Source organism: Carcharodon carcharias, chromosome 18 (assembly GCF_017639515.1).
Source record: "Carcharodon carcharias isolate sCarCar2 chromosome 18, sCarCar2.pri, whole genome shotgun sequence".
NCBI lineage: Eukaryota > Metazoa > Chordata > Chondrichthyes > Lamniformes > Lamnidae > Carcharodon > Carcharodon carcharias.
The window spans coordinates 31,950,303-31,974,551 of NC_054484.1; the positions used below are offsets into that span (position 1 = coordinate 31,950,303).

General features: G+C 42.0%; 1 protein-coding gene across 2 annotated transcripts in view; it reads right to left on the minus strand.

The window, feature by feature from the left end:
• The window catches only part of epha3 (eph receptor A3), a 269,035-nt gene that overhangs the window by 82,691 nt on the left and 162,095 nt on the right, over positions 1-24,249 (minus strand). For both annotated transcript variants that reach the window (XM_041210805.1, XM_041210804.1), the window contains exon 5: positions 23,462-23,797. In XM_041210805.1, the coding sequence (XP_041066739.1) occupies positions 23,462-23,797 (336 nt within the window). The remainder of the gene's footprint in view (positions 1-23,461; positions 23,798-24,249) is intronic.

Below are 24,249 nucleotides of genomic sequence, written 5' to 3' on the forward strand. Positions count from 1 at the left end.
CATGCGTCCTGATGTCATTGCGCACGAGACTAATATTGAGGTCAGCGGGCATGGCTCCGACTCCTGCAAGCGCCCTCTGGCGATTAAAGAACCAATTAATGCCATTAAAAAACTTACTGTCCACGATTTTACATTGCCTGTGCGATTTCACGCTTGTCACATGGGCAAAACAGGCAGACAGGCAGCCCGTTTTTAACGAAACCTCACCCAAGGGCGGGTCGAAATGTCTGGGGCGGAATATAATTAAAGAAGATATCTGGGGACTGACGACTTTCGAGCTCTGCTGTCAGGTGCTTGAATGTGCTGCACAGACACAGTTTGCTGCATTGTTTTCTTCTCATTTAATTTGTACGGGTCTGCAGCTTTCTGAGACAGCTCTGCAGCAGCTGCCTGCCTGCAGGGAGCTCGCTAGAGGTGCCCACCTGCACCCTCACCTTTGTTGGCATCCGCCCTCTTCCTGCCCCCACCCTCCCCCAACCTCCCAATCCCCCTTGGCAGCATTGAGACTTTCACAGTGCGCATTTCACATGGCTGCCCGTTAATTGGCCAGCCAGTGTGAAATCACGTTCAGGGGCTGATCGTGGGCAGCAGCAAATTTCGCGTCTGCATCTCGGCCCGCCGACTTGGCGCACATGTGCCAAGCATGAAATTCAGGCTCTGGTGTTTGGAATTTTATTCCAAAACTAAGCTGGGAATAAGAACATCTGGAAGTGGTGTTTGGAATGTTGAAGGCTCTAAATCTGGAGAGGGGGATTTCCTAAATAAACCCCACATGAGCAATCATAGCTCCAAGGATCACTTTGCCGCCCCAATTCAACCCTCAGCTTTCACAACAAATAGATGACATGCGCATGAAACCCAACTGGATCACTGGGAAATGTGGCATGAAATGAGTTGCTAATCCTGGACAGAGGGTTCCGAGATTTGTAGCATTTTTGTTCAAGCCACATCACATTAATGTAGTATTTTTTTGCACAATTTACTAATTTAATAGGAATATGTGGAAACCGAACCACATGGTGTCATCATTGAGCATCACCTCCAACAGAAGGCAATGTCTTTTACTCACAGGACTGTGACAAACTTTAAACATCATCACATGAACAAACCTTTGGGCAAGAGAAAAATCAGTGAAAAGTTAAAAGCTTCAAGCATGTATAAAATGGATAATCCTGGAAGACTAACCGTTTAGTCTTCTCATGTAAGCTGTCTGAATGGATGGGTATGATTGAAGATTACTTCAAACATTATTCTTTTCTCAACATTTGCCAATTGAAACCTGGATGTAAGCTAATTGGTAAAGTTTCTATTTCTCTACAGTGTTCAGTCTTAAAAAGTATGCAGGGGTTATTGTAGGATTTTGTTGCTGCAGAATTAGATACCTGTAATCTGCAATCATTTCCTGGTATTTGTGGAAGTAATTGAGAAAACATGAATTGCTTAACATGATCAAAGTTTTCTCAATATGTTGTTTTATTATTCTAGAGAAGTAAGCGATAATTTCATTGTGCAGGAACATGCTGACTGCAGTGAGAGTGGTTTGTCATTCTTTGATTCTAGTGTACAGCATGCAATCCATTCCAGACATTTTTCACAGTAAACAGATTTAACAATCAGAACTCACTCATAGAAACAATTCACTCCACACATCACCATACCGATACGCATTAAAAAAATAGTTGGTAATATTGAACTTTTAAATTTGCAGTGGTTTTCTTCAAAATTTTAACACTAAATTGTTTAATTTTATCAAATCTTGTTTATTCTAGTAAGTAAATGCAACAAATATATTCAACTATTTGACTGATGGACTGCACAGCGGTACATCCTGTTCCATGACAGGTATTTCTACACTGCTTACTTCTAACATAAATAAACTATAATATATGTTAGTTTTTATTTGTCAAACTAACAAGCCCTCTATGAAGATGTTAAAACATCAGTAATGATGTTTGTTTTCATAGTATATCCCCCTTTTTCAGGAAGTGGTACATCTCACTGACACATAGAAATAAAGCGATTTTTTTTTAATCTTGGAAATCTAAGTTTCCTGCATTCTTAGCTCTATAATTACACTTGGTGAGGAAATAGGAGGTGGGGGACAAAATTTGCAATGGCCGTGCTCTACGCAATGGCTATCAGTCTTGAGTCTTACGGAGCACAATTCTAAAACTGCAATTATAAAATCCAGATTAGAAAGCATATAATTCACAGTCCTATTTTATAGATGTCATTTTGTTTGAAAGAAAATGTCTCTATCTAAAATCCTAGGAAAAAGTCAAGAATAGGAAAAGCCACTCAGACCATCAACCTTGGCCCTAAAATATGTATATATTACCCTCTCTATCTACTGTTTTACTTATATGTGGCTGAATTTGCAATTTGTGGTACTAGTAATGGAAGTGTTAACATGTGCATTGAAATGTTTCTTGCTAACATAGGAAGTAAAACAAAGAGATTCATGCCCGTGTTAAAATAGCAGTATTTAACACAAAATAAAAGCAGAAAATGCTGGAAATAATCAGGGGGTAATGCACCTATGGACAGAGGAACAGAGTTAACAACCTGAAATGTTAACTCTGTTTCTCTTTCTACAGATGCTGCCTGACCTGCTGAGTATTTCCAGCATGTCTTGCTTTTATTTCAGATTTCCAACACCTGCAGTATTCTATTTTTCGATTTGCATTTAATATAATGTGGCTTCAACCCACTGAACCATACACAGCACAGAGGGAAGCCATTTGACCCATCACATTTGTGCTGGCTGCTTCATAGAGCACTCCACAACTAACCCACTCTCTCTCACAGCTGTGTATCTTCCTTCTCTTCAAATGTTTCTTCCCTTAAAAAATGGTTGCTCACTGACCCATTGACTCCCTGTGGTGAGCATTCTAGTTCTCTGCGCAATGAACTTTCTCCTACCCTCAACCCTCATTCTCTTAGTGATAGTTTTATATTGCCCATTCCTCATTACCAACTCTATTACATTTTCTCAATCTTTTCTGTTCAGTATCTTAAGTACCACCCCCCCAACCCCCCACCCCCCGACCCCCCCACCGCCCCCCCACCAATTGGTATAAGTTCTCATCCCTGGTTTCATCCTGGTGAATCTACACAGCATTTTCTCCATGATTTTAATGACCAAAGTGAATAACTTCACACTTCCCCACATTATACTCCATATATCACAAAGTTGCCCATTCATTTAATGGGTGGAATCTAGCAAAGCTCCTGCGAACAGGAATCAAGGCGGGTGGGGCATTGGGAGGTGAAACGTCAGCTTCCCAATGGAGGGATAAAAGCGGGAAAAAGGCTGGCAGCGGATCAACGATGGATAATGGCTCCTGACGGCAAGCGGTGGGAACCAATTTTAATACATTCACGTCATGCATATTCATTAAAACCTATGGTCGCCAGGTTAAATTGTGCCTATGGGAGTCGGCAGCAAATGAGAAATATGTGCCTTCAGATTCATGACTGGTTAAAGATGGCGTACACTGGGCGAACTAGTCATCCAGTTGAATTTAGAGTGGGTAGAAGCTGCTTTTCCGGTATAGGGAACTTTATCAGACCAGGAGAAAGGAAGCTGAGCTGTTGCATTGAGCTTGGATGGCACCTGCCCAGGCAGGTTGGGGCATGGCTTTCGAGGGAGTGAGATGGCTTCGTGGAAGCCCTAAGAAGAGTTGTGGGGGACAGAGGGAGGGAACTAGACTGCACAGGGAAGGTCGATCCCAACCAAAAGCAGCTCAAGTGTAATAAAGGGAAGATCAAGAGTGATTGAGGGAGGGTCGAGGATAGTGGTTGGCAGGTCAAGGGTGACAGGGGGTGGGTGCAGGGTCCTGATGGGGCAGCTCAATGGTGAAGGGGCAACAGCTTTAGGTTGACAGGGAGTTGATTAAATGAGACGGCAGTGACTCAGGGGTTACAGAAGGTAGGGGTAGGGCAATAGAGGGGGTGTTGAGCGTGATAGAGGCAAGGTCAAAGGTGACTGAGAGAGGGTGCAGGATTGCAGCTTCAGGGATCCAAGTGTGACAAGTGGGGGAGGGGTGGCAACAGTTCACATTCAAAATCCTTCTGTCAGACAGAACGATGCTGCTGGCTTGCAGACAGTGGTTGCCTGTCCAGATGCCATTTAAGTATGATGCCTGGACCTTCGGCCGCCATGAAGTAACAGTGGCATTGGCAACTTCCTGCCTGCTCCCGCTGCACAACTGACCGTGTACCTTGACTGTGCATATTTAATTGGCTGGCCATCCCATGACTGCATGTGACCAGCCAACCTGCCTCTCAGCAGAAGTCCCGTTCAGTTCTGGTCCCGCTGTCAGAACACTCGCTGCTGCAACAGGATTATGCCTAACCTGACTATATCTCTTTGCAGCCTCTTTGTGTCCTCCCCACAGCTTACATTCCAAACTAGCTTTGTATCAACAGCAAACTTAGTTACATTGCTCTCTGTCCCTTCATCTAAGTCACTAATATAGATTTCAAATAGCTGAGATCCTGGCACTGATCCTTGTGGCACTCCACTTATCACAGCTGCCAATTTGAAAATTCCCCTTTTACCTCTACTCTTTGCTTCCTGTCTGTAAGCCATTCCTCTATCCATGTTAATGTATTATTCCTGTCTCCATGAGCCCTTCCCTTGCATATTAACCTTTTGTGTGGAACTTTATCAAATGCCTTTTGAAAATCTAAGTATACCACATCCATTGGTTCCTCTTTATTTACCCTACTAGTTATAGCCTCCAAAAACTGTAATAAATTTTACAAACAGGATTTCCCTTTCATAAATTGATCTGCAGCATTTTTTTGGAAGGGGAAAGAATGGTGTTGTTTTCTTGGTTATCGCCAGGATCCAAAATCAACAACACATTGAAAAGGTCTCCTGAAGGTAGAGGCTGGGAGCTCACTCTAAATTGATTCTTGGTCCTCTTATTCATATGAACAATGCATTGCAAACACTAATTAGATACCCCAATGAAACTCATTGGTCCCAAAATTAGCTGGTTCTGACAGTAAGTAAACCCTCGAAGTGTGGAGGGTAGGGAAAAAGGACAGAGGCAATGCAAGCTGGCAGAGTTCTGCAGTATTGCTGAACAGCCAGGAGGAGCAATCCTCCTTAGTTCCAGCTTTGCATTGATGTGGACTCTATTGTGTACTCTGCCATAAATAGCAGAGGCCAGGGATTGTTGGAAATTGGTTCCTGACACACCTGTTTTTGAACATAAAATGAACATTGAGAGGATCTCCCCCGCCTCCCCCCATTGTGTTAAATTAACACCATAAAACTTACCTGTTCTTCAATGACCTGGCTGTATGAATATGAGGACCAAGGATCATTTTAAGGACTGCAAATTAGTCAAGTGTAGACCAAGAAAAAGTGTAGCATGCCTGGCACATATTCTGTCCAGTTTTTGCAAAAATTGGCATCCGGGTCTTGAAAACATCATTAAGCTCCTGATTAACATATTTAATTTGGCACCAAAGTGCTCCCAAAATGGTTGGCGTACAGAGATTGCATCTAGAAATTGCTCTCCTCAGTGTCCATTTTGAGATGGGGAACAATTTGCCACTATTTGTGGCAGTGCGTGCTGTTTACACTGTTGAGAATCCGAAACTAATTTACACAACACAATGTGCACAATATAGTTAGCTCAGTCAATCCACAGAAAAGCAATTTGCTTTGGGCATTTGGATTATTTTGAGCAAAGCTGCTTATTTATCCTTCGAGTGGTCACTGAGGCTGCAGTGAATGAACAAAAATGATAGATGAGTTTGATGTGATTACACCCTTTCCTTGTCTTTACCTTCTCATATCTGTAAAGGTTTCTCACTCTGACAAAATAAAAAATCATAATTAAAGAATTAACACTTTGGGCAAGGTAGACAACTAAAGATAACTAGTTTGCAAACACAGTAAATTCCCTCAAAGTGGAAAGGATTAAGTTCTTTGTACTACCACAAAAACATACTTATGGATGACCAAATGTTAAACTTATTCATCTGTTAAGCTTATCCCTTGATTAAATATATGCCTGCTATGCTTGTACTCTATCAAGCCTATTTTTATATTGAGCTTTCCATCTCTTACTCTATCTCTTCTCTAAGTATATGCCAATTAAGTCTATCCCTCTATAAAGTTAACACTTTAAGTTAAACTTTTTGATCTTTGGTCTGATGCAGCTCCATTATTGTAAATACAAGATAGAATTTTTCCTAATAAATTGCTTTTCATCATGAAATTCACTCAGAGATTTTTCCAATGTAAGTATGCATAAGTAAATTAAGCAATATTTCCTCCACTGCCATCACAAAAAATATTACTTTATTTTTGTTATAGAAGGCTTCACTTGGTTTGGGACACCAGTAGTAAAGCCTTAATACTCAGTGACCTTCAGCTAACCTACAATTTTTATAGGTGATTGCTGGAATTGGAAAGTGGGGAATTAGAGAATTGGGAAAAGGATGTTCACTGGGAACAGGAAGCTTTCCACAACAGTTTATATGTTAAAGGTTAAATTGGAAGCATTGATCCATAAATGGAGGTCAGGACACATTGTTCTGTCCTATCTCTCACTGACAGTCAACTATAAACCTTAGCAATGTGCATTGTAACACATTCTGCCTCCACGTGTTAAAAAAACCCTCCAAATAAAGAACTTTGCATTTACATAAGGCCTTTCACAACCTCAAGATGTTCCAAAACACTTCACAGCCAGTGAGGCATCCTTAAAGTGTAGTCAGTGTTATAATGTTGGGAAACATGGCAGCCAATTTGCGCACAGCAAGCTCACACAGTGAAATAAATGACCAGATAATCCCCAGATGGGGATGAACAATGGGCAGATACCAGAGCAAACTCCATGCTCTTCTTCAAATGAAGCCATCTTATTCTTAAATTTTTTTCAACCTGTAAAGCCCTTTGGTACCTCATCACTTCACATATGATGCTAGGCAATGAACGTCAACAGTCTGTTTAATTGTGAAGGCATCAGAGATGAGACAATGCTGTTCTTACAAAATATACATGAGGCAATGAATATGCTGCGTCTTATGTAGTAAGTTCCACTTGTACAAATAAGGTTTCACACCTGTAATCACGGGAATCCTTGCAAAACATCTGTGAGGCATTAACACTTGAACAGGGCTGCTACAAGTGCTGTGGGAGTCTGCAATCAGGAACAGAGGTGAACATAGTCTTGAGTGAAGGGGATTGTTATTGTCTGGGGAAGAAGGGTACAGACTCACGATTCATCAGCCTTTGTAGCTGTTTTTTTTGTTAATAGTGAAATGAGCTGACAGGAATGGAATTTATAGAATTTAAAACCATAAAAAATAGATTTGTTTGCTTGTAGGTAAAAGGAGGTACAAAGTGCTTTCATGCTGGTGTGTGCGTGCCTCACTTAGGGCAAAGGCAGTTTTCACCCTTACATATTATAGCCAAGTTTGTTTTTCTAATATCACCAAATGCTTAGAACTATATTACATTTCATCTAGATAGAAAAAAAATGACAAAATGCATTATTCAGTTTTCTAGTTTCCTGATATGGCCACTCCTGCCACTCATCGCCCCTCACACTCACCCTGCCTCCCCAACCAGCCTCCAGAATGTTTCAATTTAAAAGTCTATCTCAGGATGTCAGCAATGGTACAAATCACAAACCACAAATTTACATGATCAATGATCAACTGGAAAGACTTTTTGTACAGTGGCAGCCATTGCAGAGAGTCAGCAGGAGGCATTCTTCTTGCCTCTCACATTTTGTGGCTCAATTCCAACTGCATTCACGGGGGTTATATTAATCAATGAAGGGCACCCAGGGGGCTTACAGTAGCTATCGTAGCAGGGGTTAAGCAAGCTCCTGCCAACCTTATCTGCACCACCAAAGGCACTCGCCACAAAAGAGGGAAATGGTTCCGCCAGCCTAATTCCTTCAAAAGCAGCCCAAACAGGAACCAAGACCAAATAAATTGCTGCAGTCCTACAACATACATCACTCCCAACACATGCATGCGCATTTACCAATATATCTTCCCACAACAGCATGCAATTGAAATGTATAATGACTTACAACACATGTACCTGCATAATATACTTGAAGATATAATTGCAATGTTTAAAATAGGACAATAAGCAGGATTGCAACCCAAGCATATTGCTCCAGCTCTCAGATCAAGGGCAAAATCTACCTTACAGTGCCACTGCTATTTTTAACATCCAGCTGTCATGAATAGGAATATTATCCTCAGGATGTTTAAGAGGAGACTATAAAAGATCAGGTTTGAAATGGCTGGTGAAATCTGTGAATGTGTGAGAAAAAATTCACTCTTGAAATTCAGACTGCATCCCTTTTGAAGAAACTTTTACAGAGATCAACACCACAAAAGGATAGTTAACAAAATGCTTTCCAACCTACTTCAGGATTTCATTGCATTTTTCCACTACCTTAGGTCTCCTTTGGCCACACTCTAGTTCAGAGGACAGATTTTATTTTTTGAAAATTATACTTTATTCATAAAATATCTGGAAGAGCATTCCAAAACATTTCAAAAGCACCATCACAAAAGTACACAGATAACCCACTCCTAGATGTTCTACCTTAAACAAGTCTGAGGGTGGATCGAAAGATGTCTTTTTCACAGATTTTCCCATGCACACCCTGGTTGTTTTGCTTTACAGCTGTGCTCAACGGTACAGTTCAGATCAGGAACTCAAAGTGGACAAATTTTACCAATACTTTGATAAATGTTCATAAGAGAACATTGGCGCAGGACAGTCATGTAAGTAGGCTGATCTAAGAAAAGTTTATTTTACATGATACAGGTCTTGTAAACTTGGTAGTGTTCTCCAATCGCCCTGAAGGCAACCCATGTTATTTTATGGACTTTGCTTATAGTCATTCTGTGTGGGTAAAACTCACATAGAGTCAGTGCCATGAACTTTGATACAGTTCAAGAATAAAATGAGCAAGATACGTCGTGTAGCTTGGAAAGGAAGATCAAAAGCATTGGTTATTATTCAGATCAGCTTTCAAACCAGCATTTATTATTCCTGTTCCACTTCAGATTTTGCACATATTTTTCGCAGACTGTTATATTTATAAAGAAACATTTTAGTCTGTCATGCTTCCAGAAGTAAAAACAATCTTTTGTCTTCCTCTAGCTGGAAATTACAACAGATCTGAAATGTTACATTTTTATTTATAGCAGGGCTGTTTGATTCTCAAAAGATGTATGCCCTAGCTTGTAAAGGGAACACTTCTAGATCTTGAACTGAAAGGGACCGCAGCTGTAATAACAGTCAGTGAAGCACAGACTTACTATATCATGTCATTTGATGGCTTTTAATAATTTGCATTACATTTTATGGGCACCTGTAGGGGAACAATCCATATCAGGCAATAAACCTGTCCTCAGTCATGTAGATTAAACATGAAGATTCAACTTCCCAGGAATGCTTATGAACAGGATCAAAATAATCAGGAATTTTCACTGGTAACCCTTTCTAATTCAGACTGTACAAATATGAGCAGTATACTGAATGCTTTCATGCTTTGGGGCTACATGAGAAGGGAAGCCACAGGGAACTCTCTACTAGCAATAAGATAAATAAAAGCAGCAACTTAGTGCTCCATTGCTCAGATATGTCAGTGTTCATTGGGGTTAGGGAGAAAGTCTAACTGATGCAGCTCAGCTCCAGCACATACTGGGCCAATAGTTTTTTTTTAACAAAGAGATTACATATAGGATTACATAGGATATACAGCTCAGAAACAGGCCATTGGGCCCAACCAGTCCATTCTGGTGTTTATGCTCCACTTGAGCCTCTTCCTTCCCATGTTTTCTCATCTAAATTTACCATCATAACCATTCTCCCTCTATGTTTGTCCAGCTTCCCCTTAAATATATCTATATTATTCATTTCAACCACTCCCTGTGGTAGCGAGTTCTACATTGTTACTGCTCTTTGAGTAAGAAAGTTTTTTTTTAATTCCCTATTGGATTTCTTATGTTGATGGCCCCTAGTTATGCTATTCCCCACAAGAGGAAACATTTTCTCTGTATCCACTACACACCTTGCTGGCAAAATAAATAAGACTAGTAAGGATTGGGATCCAACCCTGAACAATGATGAGCCAATGCAGGGCAGACATCTTGCTCTGCCCAACCAGGTTGAATTCTGGAAATTAAAATAGAGATACAATTGAAGAAAACCTTTTCTTACTCTTTGTCAGTGTATCTACAGGTAATCCACAAATTCCATTATATCAATACGGTCTCTTGGAAACACAATGCAATTGACTTGTACAGTGCCTATGCTATAAGTTAGGGCTCACCATCGCCTTCTCAAGGGCAATTAAGATGGGCAATAAATGCTGGTCCTGCCAGCGGTGCTCACATCCCAAGATCAAATTTTAAAAATTTTGAATGAAGCATTTTTAAACAATAAAAAATATGGAAGTTTGCATTTGGATAAGCAGCAGTATGGTGTTGGTGATTGATGATGGAGTGATTTTAGTTTCAGCACACAGTCAGTCAAGACTGTGAGCTAGATATTCCAAGGGATCTACTGTGCTATTATCAGCTAACTTTGGGTCTAATTCTGCAGGATGGAACTGGCCTCACTTGCTTCTTCCCTCTCTCGCACTCCAAGGTGGAGAGCTTTTTCTAAATGAATCACAGAATTGTTACAATGCAGGAGATGGCCATTCAGCCCATCCTGTCTATGCCAGCTCTCCAAATGAGCATTATGACTTATTACCATTCTCCTGCCTTTTCCCTGTATCCTTGAACATTGTTTCTATTTAAATAATCATCTAATTCCCTCTTGAATGCCTCGATTGAACTTGTCTCCACCACACTTCTAGGCAGTGCATTCGAGACTCAAACCACTAGCTATGTGAAAAAGTTTTTTCTCACATCACATTTGTTTCTTTTGCAAACCACTTTTAAATCTGTGCCCTCTCCTTCTTGATTCTTTTACAAGCAGGAACCGTCTCTCCCTATCTACCCTATCCAGCCCCCTCTTGATTTTGAACATCTCTATCAAATCTCCTCTTAGATTTCTCCTCTCCAAGGAGAACAGTCCCAACCTCTCCAATCTATCTTTATAACTGATTTGGCTGAGACCTATGAAGACCCACCCACTGAAGAGTATCAAGGTGGAATGGCAGTTGCGCTAAATTTAGGTTGACTCTGAAACACTAAACCACCTAGACTACATTCCATTTTCCTACAACTGAGCATATGCCATCTCCAGCAGGAGTTTACATACAACACCACTAACTCAGCTCCACATTCTCTGTCACCTTTCAAGTGAAGAGTTAAGTCAAATCCCTGCTTGCTCTCTCAGGTGGGCACAAAAGATCCCATGGCACTTTTTTCAAAACAGAACATGCGAATTAATGCCAAGTTGGAATTTTCTGGTCCCACCAGTGGTGGGAATCAACGTGGATGGGACTGCAGATTTTGGAGACAGTCAAAAGTCCATTGACCTTGGGCAGGAATTTCCAGTCCCGCTGCGGGCAGGACCAGGAAATCCTACCACCCCCCCACCAGTGTCCCAGCCAATCCTGATTCCTAAATCTACATCACTAAAAAAAAAGATTACCTGGTCTTTATCACATTGCTGTTTCTGGGACCTTGCAGTGTGCAAATTGGCTGTTGTGTTTCCTACATTACAAACAGCGATAGCAATTCAAAAGTACTTAATTGGCTATAAAGCATTTTGGGATGACATGAGGTTGTGAAAGGTTAGATGCGAAAACCCAAACACAGAAGCGTGGATTTCGCAGTGAAATCCACCTGGCTAAGTTCAGATGGCCATGTGGATTGACTGCTTCCTCATGGCCAATCTTGTCGAAAGGCCCAGGACCAGACATCATTGTGCATTCCGTGCAATTTTCACATATTCATTGGCTGAGTGCTGGAAGCTCACAGTGAAGGGTGGGTGATCCTATTTTCTTTATTGCCCTCCACGCTAAAGTGAAAGGTTGTTCTGTGAAATTTAAAAAAATAAAGAAGTGCTTGGGAATGGAAAGTGACAGGATTTTATCCTGCCATGGAATTATGTGAATGCAGCATTAGTTTTATGTCTTGAGTCTATGAGCTCACCAGTCGAGTAAACTCGAACTGCACGCCTTCATTTTCACTTGTTAGTTGATGTTCGCTATCAATAATGGAGAGAGACTGACATTAGAAGAAACTGTGATTGTTTATTACAACAGAAGGAAGTGCATTAAATCCTTGCGTGTTCCCACAAACACCTCCAGCTCTAGGCTTACAGGTTACCAGTAGCCCGCACTATACAGTGATTGGTCAATACTGTCACATGGTTAGTCCACTTTCATTTTCTTAAGGGTACATGGTACTCCACTTTACCACAATTATAGGTACTTGTATTTGCAATGTTAATAAAGACTGGATGCTGGATAGAAAATGAAACGGCAGTGACTCTTTGGTAAACACATGCAATGCAAGAGACACTTATATAACTTAAAATGTTGCTGTCTTCAGCAATTACTGCCCAGAAATAAGTGAGGGGAAGGGGAATTTGTACAGCTATATATAGTTGCAAAAAGAGTGCAAGAAAGGTGATTGAGTTTAAAATCACAGGACTACTAAGCAATTAAATTAAAGCATTTTGATTGTAACAATGCTCAACTTGTTTCAATTACTTAAAAATGCATTTTGTGTGTGTAAAATTTGAGATGGGGAAATTCACTCTAAAAGAACGTGAATTGGCTGTAAAGTCAATGGAGAGCAAGCTACAATAAATTTCTTATGTAAAGTTTACCCTGATTACAGGATGACAAATGAAATACACTGATTAAAGAAGCAATGATGCACATAATCAAGCTTCCCATTTCATATGAGCTAAAGGAAAGGGGTTTAAAGATGCACATTATTTCTACACTCCTGAATGAACTCTTACTGTTCAGTCGATAGTACCCTTGAAGTGCTGACACAGGTAATAAAACAAAAAGCAGGGTTTCTTCATTAGTATCCAAGGGCAGCCTCCAGAACACCCTGGCAAGAAATAGCTGGCAGAGTTGTTGACCTGAGTCAGTGACTTAGACTTAAGCCTGACTTGAAACACACTGGTCTTGACTTATAACTTGACTTGGGAAAAAATGGCTTGTGACTTGACTTTGACAAAATTGACTTTGCGACTTTCCTTAGTTTTTAAAAAAAATGTATATTTTTAAAATCCCGGCACGATACAGCTGACTGACATTTCAACACAAACCATCGTGCATGGAATCCAGCATAGGTTTTGGTTCCCTCCTGCCTGACCCCACCCATTGCTACCACTGATTGACTGCTTTGGAGGCAGGACTTTCAGATCCACAGCAGTGATTGGCCAAGCAGCTTGCCAGTCACAGTTTAAGCGCCAGGTTCCCTGTTCTCCCTTTTCTCACTGACATGTGTGAGGAGAGTCTGTTTGTTGGCATCAGTGGAAACACCCACAGGTGGAGGACCCAACCCCAACTAGTGAGTTAAATAAAGAGTTTTGGCCTGGTTCTCATCAGCACGTGCTACGCACTCTGGACACAAAAGCTTCCCATGGTCACCTCTGACCTGACCCGTCCTAGGATTATTATTGCTCAGTTAGCAGACAGAACAAAGTAAAGGCTTCTTCAAGTTTCATGTTATAAATAGACTGGTTTGCATTTTAATCCCTATCAGATTTGCAGAGCAGAGTGAAGTAAATAAAAAGAGTCAGAGGACATGTTACTGACTTTCACTTTAATAAAATGACTTGACGAGAAAAATTGACCTGTCCATGCTCTCTACAAAAACATATCTACCTGGCTGCAACTGTGAAAGCAGGTGACAGACCTGATGGACGGGGCCACCCTAATGCCAGCCAGAAGATTCCGGCATGAAGTATTTTCCAAGGTATGATGCCACAAAGCATGCCCTCAAAATCTGCTACCCTTGTAGTAGTTACTACTCCAAAGCTCTCATATAGCCTTGCATCTACTGGTGCTTGTCACGCATGCACAATACATCGAATGGTACAATACAGGATATTATTTCCAGAAGAAAGTGAAGTCTTCACATAACAAATCCTTGTAACGCACCCTAGCTGCATGATATAAATCAGAGTAATGATGGATAAACTAGGCAACCATGTTATGTTACTGCTGTCACTCAAAGGGAAAGGAGATGAGTACAGGTCCTGCTGAACAGATAATGGACCTCTTGCTTAAAGCAGCTGTAAGCAACAAATTGGCTACAACAATGCATATTTTATAACCCCTTTAACACAATAAAAGGTCCTTCACAGGAGTGTTTTCAAATAACATTTAACTCCAAGCATATGGAGATATTGGGACAGAAATAGGTAAGTTTTGAGGAAAGTCTTAAAAGACAAAAGAGAGGCAGAGAGGTTTAAGGAAAGAATTCCAGAGCTAAGGTCCTCACCAGCTGAATGTACAACTGCCAATAGGGGAGAAATTAAAATTGGGAATAAGCAAGAGTTCAGAACTGGAGGAACATACTTACCTTGGAGGTTTGTGGGTTTGAAGGAGATTACAGAGATAGGGAGTGGCAAGGCTACGGAGGGATTCGTAAAAAAGCATGAGAATTTTAAAACCAAACCTTTGTTCAACCAGGAGTCAATGAGCACAGGAAAGAAGGCTGATTGGCATTGATTTGAGTTACCATAGACAGCAGTGTTTTGGATGAGCTTATGCTTGAGGGTCGAAGTTGCGAGTGTGGTTAGGAGTGCATTGGAATAACATGGCCAGAGTTTTATGTTGAATGAGTGGGCACGCACCTGACTGAAATTATGTGAAATAGCAGGAGAAAAAGTCAGATGCACGTCCCAATATCTTCCCACTTGAGCGCAAAATTATGATCGGTGGGTGCGCATGGGAGTCGGAATTGCGCCCCCTGACAATTAAGTGGGCAATTAAGCCCATTAAGGAGGCAATTATTAGAGATTTTACGTGGCCTGTGCACTTTTACGGTTGGTGGAAGGGCCAATCGGCCTGGCGGCCTTCACGTTTTTGCTTCATATTTGATCCAGTGCAGAATAAAATGTCCAGGATGAAATAAAATAAAAAGATTTTTGAGGGCTGAGGTGTTATGAGTTCTGCTGTCAGTTGCTTGAATTTGCAAAGAGAGAGAGAGAGTTTGCAGCATTTTTTTTGCAAATTTCTTTGGAACAATACAGCAGCTCCTTGAGGTAGCTCCTCAGCAGTTGGCAGCCTTCAGGGAGCTTGTTGGACACATCCACCCACACCCTCACTTCTCACAGTGCCCGCCCTTTTCCACCTACACCCCCCCACCCCCCACCACCAGGCAACGCTGAGCCTCTCTCAGCACACATTTCACGTTGGTCACCAGTTAATTGGCCAGCCATCGTTTGGGGTCCGATTGTGGCCGATGCAGAAATCACTGCTGCTTCTGGGCCCACTGATCAAACGCACCTGACAAGTGCAAAATTCAGGCCTATGTCTAGAGGCAACAAAGGCATAGATAAATGTTTCAGCAGCAGATGAGTTGAGGCAGGAGTGGAGTTGGCTAAAGTTATGGAGGTGGAAATAAGCAGTCTTAGTGATTGAATGGATATATGGTCGGAAGCTGGTCTCTGGTTAAAATATGACACCAAGGTTGCATGTAGCCTGACTTAACCAGTCAGCAGGAGGGTTAGAGTCGGTGGTTAGGGAAAGGAGTTTGTGATGGGTCATCCTAATGTTTATTTGGAGGAAATTTCTGCTCATCCAATACTGGATGTTGGACAAGCAGACTGACAATTGCAGTAGATCCCTATACAAGTTTGGAAAGGGGTGGAGCAATAGCAGTTGAGGGAAGAGATTCATGGTACACTGTAAGTATCTTTATAGTTTATGGCACAAGTTTGTCTCTGTGCTGATTTGGAGCTCTCAAGTTTGGATTCTCTGCCAGGTAAGTTTGTGCGACCTAAATGTGGTTGATGGCGTAATAACAGGCGCAGGCAGGTTGGCTCTGGTGTCATCTGATTTTTTTATTGTGTTCTATTTCATTTTCTACCACTTAAAGCACTCAAAGCTGTGTTTGGTGGGATTTATTTCATCCACAGCAAAGTCCATCTTCATTGGCCCTTCAAGGCTATGGGGTGAAATTGGACATGGCAGGAACATAAAACATGTGATATGGTGTCGGCCAGTCACACAGTGGCCTGATTTTTTCCCACATTGGGCGGGCTCGGGGGGAGCGGGTGGGGGTGATTGTGGACTGCCGCCCGCAATCGGCTCCGCACCGCCATTTTACGTGGGTGGGTCAATTAACGCCCACCCTGCGTAATACATGAGCGGTAGTCGTGCTCCCTGTGCGGGCAGGGGAGGAGGGAAAGTCAGGGCCAGCGTATGCGCACGAAAGAGTGCTTCAACCTCCCTGAGGCACGGAGCTGCCTCAGAGAGATTGAAGGTTTTTGAATTAAATAAATAAATGGAATAAAAATGTAATGAAACATGAACATGATTGTGTCACATAAGATGGGACATGTTTTTATATTTCAGAAATTTTTAAAATTCTATTTGTTAAAGCTTTAGGAAACCTCATCCTGCTTGTGGGTGAGGTTTCCTAAAAAATGTAAAGGCCGCTTGGCCTTTCCTCCTGCCCACCATCCATTAGGTTGGGTGGGCAGTGCAAGTTTAAATTAATTAGTTCCTTGATGGCCTTAATTATCGGCGGGCATGCAGCCAACTCTGGCATGCTCCCGCTGATCGAAACATCGCAAGACAGCGCGATGATGCCGGGACGCACGCCTGACATCATCGCACGTCATTTTACGTGCCGGCATGTGGATCCCGCCCCTACACGCCAACTGAAAAATCTGGCCATTATCTGCCCAATCAATATTACTTCCTTTGATTTGAATGGGACTGAATATTAGGTATGTTTTAGCAGTCAGCAAACACAATTCGGCCTGTTTCGCATTCTCGACAAGCTCAATTTCACCTCCTATGTTTCCCTTATGCAATAAATTATTTTGCCTTAAATGCCGACTTTGAATGTTAATGCTGGGTGAGGCTTCTGCCCAAAATTTAGAAACATTCAGCACTTAATGCCAGTGCGCTCATTTGTATGCACTGAGTATTCATGACTAAACTCTCAGGCATTTTGTACAAAAGCACTATATGCTGAAATTGAAAATTGGGTTCTAGAGGCAACAACGACAATTTTGATTAAAGTTGCTGCAATTTGCAACAAACAACAATGTTCTTCAAGCTTTTCTGTTAGAGACTCAGCAGAAGTTCTCCCACAGTCACCAGAATCAAAGTCAATAGATACTTGCCTTCAGCAAACTTGTCTTTAGTTGCAACAGATTATTAACAAATTAGCTACAATGTGAAGTAAAGTCATTTCAGAAGATGGGCAACAGTACCAATCCCACACTAGGCATTAAAAAGAATTAGGTACTAAAAATTGTCAGACCGAACATGAATACATCCCTGTAAAATAAGCTACAAGCACGTGTGTTTTACAAGGCAGCAACACATTGAGGAGTTTAAATGATATAAAGCACAAGGGTCTGAGGAAAATTTCATCTGTTCCCTGAGACATGTTAAATCCCAGTGCAACGCTATATTATCTCATAAATAATAGTTAATGGAGGCAGTTTAAATCCTACAAAAATGTTGGTATGAATACAAAACAAAAAAAAATCTGTCTTAAACTTACATCAACCTTTTCAGTAAGATTAACAGGAAGATTTTCACACTTTCATTTTATTTCACTGAATGCTAGAGGACAGCGGGATGCAGCCAGGCTACCTGGTAGCATATAGCAGCTGTTCAAAGATTTTGAAAACTCATAACTCACAAATATCACAAGTAGAATTGTGTCGTGACAATCTGCACCACTTACTCTGAGGGCAGGTGATCATAGAACACTATGCCTGTCTCTTCTTGTGATATTATTCAATATTGATCGCTTGGTGAGCATCCAACAATTTTCTTTACAATACTGTTTCATATAGATTGGCATTATTCAAGCATAAGTTACTCCTATCCAGAATACCTAGAGCAGAAAAATGTCCTATGAAATATACTAAAATAATAAGTAGCGATCCCATTATTTCCTCTAGAACTGGTAATTCTTTAGGAGGTTTAATGCTGACCTGTGATTTTTATTTTGTCTCATAATCCATTGCTATCCTTGTGCCAAGTTTTCAACATAATATTTGGGCGGGGACTAATTGGACCTCTGCCTCCTTAAGCATTTCTATAAATTAACTGTGGAGCACCCTGTTCTGCTGCCAATCATCTAAACAATAACGGACAACGAGGAATGCAGTAACTGGTAATTGAAGATGTTGAGCCTGATTGAAGAGGAGACCTAGGGTCTTACCTGTCAATCAATGTGCCTTTCCCCAATTATACCTTACTGTTCCATTTAATGCCTATTATTGCTAATTAACCACATCCTAAAGGTATTTTGATTTTCAGTTCGACATTTTATTTTAGTATTTTCTCATTTTTTCCATGCTGCATGTTTATATGATGGTGGCATCTTTCAGTCTTTGACCCACACATTTAGGATCTCTCTGACTGTCTCATAAGCGTGAACCTGTTCTTTCTAAATCCACTTAGAGTTTGGCTACACCTGCTGCACACACAAGACAGAGCCTTCCACCAGGACTTGACCACAAATTTAGATTGACAGTGAAGTGCAGTACTGAGGGAGTGCCACACTGTCAGAGGTGCTGTTTTTCAGGTAGGATATTAAATTGAGGCCCCGTCTACCTTTTCAGTAGGACACAGAAAGTTGCAAATGCTGCAGCCTAACTTCGGCCAGATGAGCCGAGTAGATGATCCAGTCCAGCCTCCTCCTGACGTCCTCAGCATCACAGATGCTAGCCTTCAGCCAATTCAACTCAATCCACATGATATAGAGAGATGGCTGAAGGCACGGATACTGCAAAGGCTATGGGCTCTGGGAACACCTCGGCAAAAGTGCTGAAGATTGTGTTCCAGAGCTAGCTGTGCCCCTAGCCAACCTATTCCAGTACAGCTACAACACTGCTATTTACCTGAGCATGTGGAAAATTGTCCAGGTATGTCCTGTCCACAAAAAGCAGGACAAACCTACCGGGCCAATTACCATCCCATCAGCCTCCTCTTGATCATCAGCAAAGTGATGGAAGGGGTAGTTGGCAGTCTATCAAGAGACACTTACACAGCAATAACCTGCTCAGCTTGGGTTCCACCAGGTTCACTCTTTTCCTGACTGCGTAACAGCTTTAGTCCAAATATGGACAAAAGAACTGAACTCAAGAGGGAAGGTGAGAGTGATTACCTTTGACACCTTGACCAAATGTGGCATCATGGAGCGTAACTGATGTCAATGGGAATCAGGAGGAAAGCTCTCCACTGGTTGGAGACACGCCTAGCACAAAGGAAAATAATTATCGTTGTTGGAGGCCAATCATCTCAGTCCCAGGACATCACTGCAGGAGTTCCTCAGGGTAGTGTCCTAGGCCCAACCATCTTCAGCTGGGGGTAGATGATAGTGTAGTGGTAATGTTACTGAACTAGTAATCCAGAGGCCCAGGCTAATGCTTTAGGGAAATGGATTCAAATCCCACCTGGCAGCTGGTGGAATTTAATTTCAATTAATAAATCTGGCATTGAAAACTAGTCTCAGTGATTGTACCATGAAACTTTCATTGATTGTTGTAAAAGCCCATTTGGTTCAATAATAACCATTAGGGAAGAAAATCTGCCATCCTTACCAGATCTGGCCTACATGTGACTCCAGACCCACAGCAATGTGGTTGATTCTTAACTGTCCTCTGAAATGGCCTAGCAAGACACTCAGTCCCAGGGCAATTAGGGATGGGCAACAAACGCTGGGCTTGCCAGCGATACCCAAATTCTATGAAAGAATACATTTTTTAAAAGCTGCTTCATCAAGACCTTCCCTCCAACATAATGTCAGAAGTGGGGATGTTCGTTGATGATTGCACAATGTTCAGTACCATTTGCAGCTTCCCAGAGACTGAAGCAGTCCATGCAACAAGACATGGATAACATTCAGGCTTGGGCTGACAAGTGGCAAGTAATATTCGCATCACTCATGTGCCAAGCAATGATCACCTTCAACAAGAGAGAATCTAACTATCTTCCTTGACATTGAATGGTATCACTGAATCCCCCATTATCAATATCCTGGGGAACACTATTGACTAGAAACTGAACTGGACCAGCCATATAAATACTGTGGTTACAAGAGCAGATCAGAGGTTGCGAATTCTGCAGTGACTAACCGACCTTCTGACTCCCCAAAGTCTGTCCACCATTTACAAGGCACAAGTCAGGAGTAAGTGGAATACTCTCCACTTGCCTGGGTGAGTACAGCTCCAACATCTTAAACATTCAATCCCTCCACCACCAATGCACATTGATAGCAGTGTGCACTGCCTAGAAGGTGCACTACAGCAGCACACCTGGGCTACCTCAACAGCCCGTGATCTCTACCAACTAGAAGGACAAGGGCAGCAGATGCATGGGAACACTACCACTTTCAAGTTTCCCTCCAAGTCACACATCTATCCTGACTTGGAACTATATCGCCATTACTTCACTGTCACGGGTCAAAATCCTGAAACTCCCTTCCTGACAGTACTATGGGTGTATCTACACCAGATGGACTGCAGTAGTTCATGAAGGCAGCTCACCACCACCTTCTCAAGAACAATGAGGGATGGGAAACAAATGTTGGCACTGCCAGCGACGTCCACATCCCATGAAAGAATAAAAAAAAGATACTGATCAAGGGCTTCCAGCCAACACGGGAGGAAACCTATCCAAGTTAAACAATTGCTGTTTTTGTGCAAGTCTTTTAGCACAAACACTATAAATGATTAAAAACAATAAACTTTTCTGTTATTTTCATTTTTGCAAATGTAAATTGATATATGACTTATGCTTTCTATTGTATTATTTTATACTTATTCAATAAACACAGGTTACTTAATATATCCTTGTGAAAATATTATTTTGCTCTTATCCCTTAAGTGAAACTGGTTTTAAGAACTGAAAACACCAGTGTTACAAGTGATGACAGAAATGGATAGCCCAAGCCATCTTTTTCCCTCCACAGTTGTTTAGTAAGTGAGCCATGCAATTATGATACTGAGCCATGCAGACAAGGGAGATTATAAGTTTGATCTCCTTGCTATGATTTCAGCTGAGGCAACATATGGAAATGCTACAATTACTCTCAGTGCTCCGAGGCAAAGCAGGAATAAGTTAGCCAAGATTCCCCCTTATGGGGCAGGGTTTTACGGCGCACTGTGGTCCCCACCACGTCCCACCCCTGAAGCTAAAGAGACGGTGGGCAGCCCACCCTGGTGAAGAACAGCTGCCCCACTGTCATTTAATGGCCAATTGGCCTTTAATACACTGGTGTGGGGATTTCTGCCCCTCAAGGACAGGAATTCCCACTTCAGAGCTGCAGATGGCTGGTAGCTCTGTGGTCCCAGAAGTGCCAGGTGGAAGCGGTAGCCACTGCTAGGATTACAGGCAATTCCCAATGGTGACCATTGCTGGAGCCGGACACCAGGTTAAATTGGGGGGATTTCGCCAGGGTCAGGCTGGCAGGCCCAGCAGAGTGGGTGAGCGGGGTGGGGGGGGGGGGGGGGCGGGTTTGAGAGGCCATGGGTGGAGAAGGGTGTTCTTGGGTGTGGGGGGTTGGGGTGGTGCCTCAGGTAGGTGCATGGTATCCACAAAGGAGATACCCGGCCTTGCCTGACACCAGTCCTTGCAGCTAAAGGTTCCGGGCTACCCACTTGACATGAGCCTCCCCCTGCCATGAGTAAAATAGCAGCAGAAGCAGGATGAGGCCTTCAGTTGGCCACTGCTATGACATAGCTCATGTTTGAAGTGTCATGATAGAACAGAGACTAGACTTACTCCAGAGGTATGGCCAGTTGGATGAGGGACTGGAGAGTTGCCAGTTCTCAGTAGCCAATATGAATCAGCATGTACAGGAGAAAATACAGGGAAAGGATGCCAAAAAGGTAAATAAACAGAATGTAACTATCATTGGAGATGGAGGCTCTTACTCTTTTGCATTTCTTATTTATGTTTCTTCCTTTTAAAGCTGGAAACAAAAACACAGCACTAAGGTACTGTCAGGTAATAACCATTGATTAGTGTTTATGATTAATACTAATACTTCTTTGTTTTGTCCCACTTGTATCTATTTTTGAGTTCAATAAATGCTCATGATATTACTGGAGTGCTAGCTTCACTATGTCACTGAGGCTAAATGTTAAACGCTGGAATAATGGCAAGACAAATACAGTCAGAAAACCAGTGGCTGATTCAGGAACAACTGTGTTAATATCCTTATTATAGTTGCATTACCAACATTGTATTAGCCTAACAGAAGGGCTGAGTTACTTTGCCAGGTCAAGCCACTGTGAAGGATGGGAGTTATATGGCTCTGCACATCTTCACTCATGTCATCCTACAGGCCACAGTGTGCAACATTAGTCAGTTAGCTCTGCTCAGCCAGAAGTAAACTGAGTGGTCGCACAAATCGCATGGTGAAATGTGAAGACAAGTCAGTAAATACATGAGAATTGTGTCCTGTGTATGACAATCAGCATGAAGAAAGGGGGTTGGGGGGCAGGGTCATGGGTCTGGCATCTTCCGTGCACCCTCCAAACCATTGTGACTCTGACATAAATGCAGAGAGCAATCTTGTTCTATCTCCTACAACCTTTCTTTTCAATCCATTTAAAGAAATAAACCGGCATTGCCAGGCTTAGACTAAGAACAATCCAATCCAACCAATCGATCTGCCTGTCCCAGAAAAATTAATGTATACACAACAGCTTGCAACAGGCACGCCTCCTTATGCTTTATGGAGGCAATCGTTTTGAGGTTGGGTCAATATAGAATTATGTTGCATTTGGTAGGATGGTATAGACATAATTGATATTTTGGGACTGGTACTGGCCCTAAATTGCAAGATAATTAGGGCATCAAAGTTTCCTCACATCCATTGAGCTTAGAAGCCCTGCTAAGTCAATATCCAATAATGCCATTAACACATTGTTTAAAATAACATATTTGTAAACTCAGTCAAAATCTACATGTTCATAGAACCATACAGCACAGGAGGAGGCCATTTAGCTCATTTCAACTCTTATTAGTCCCACTCACCCTCATCTTTCCTCATTGCCTTGCAGATATTCCCCTGTTAAGTAAATATCCAATTCCCTTTTGAAAGTTATCATTGAATCTGCTTCCATCCCCAACTTTCAGGCAATACATTCCAGGTCGTAACAACTCAATGTGTAAAAATAAACTCTCTTCATCGGCCCCCACCCCAGTTCTTTTGCCAATTACCTTAACTCGTCATTAAAAACAGTTTCTCCTTGGGTACTGTTTCAAAATCCCTCAACGTGTTGTCCTTTTGACTTTTCAATTAAGGATTAAAGCCAGTGACCTACCTGCCTGATTGGTGGTGATGGAGACTGCAGCAAACTGCCGCGGCACCGAGCTCATTCCGGACACCCCGTTCACGGCCTCAATCTCAAAGGTGTAGTTGGTGTGCGCAAGCAAGTCGACCACCGTCACCGTGGTGTTGGCCAGGCCCGTCTGCCGAGGCAGGAACTGAACGTTGCTCATGCACGGCTCGCACTGTCTCGGGCCGCTGGTGCACTTCTTACAGATGACGCTGAATGTGACGTCCTTGCGGCCTCCTGCATCGGTCGGCCAGCTCCAGTCCAAAATAACCGATGTCTCGTTGATGTTGGAAAACACGTTCCTCGGGATGGAAGGAGGTCCTGGGACCAAAGGGGGCAAGGAAGGGAATGAAAGGCAAGAGAAATGTTACTGCAGCTCAGCCATTGTTCTACAACAAAGCCATTTTGTTTGAAGCTTTGGGCTGGGAGCAGTGGGGAGCCTGTAAACCATGTGACTCTTCAGACCGCAATAATATTTTAATTAAATTTGGCTTAGCATAATTTCAGCTTAATCCTTTGAGCCCTCAGCCTTGCTGAAAAAAAACGTAACTGATGCCCGACTTTATTACCAGAAGAAAATACAACACACGAAAGAGATTTATATTCACACTTCATTTTAAAGTGAAATGAACTATTAATCCTTCTCCAATGAATTGTTAGTATCAGAAGCCCAATAGATCAATGATTAGCCGACTGAATTATGAAGTATGCAGAAACTTTATTGAATTTTTTTCAACTAATATTTCTGATTTCTATTATGTTTGCAAGACGAG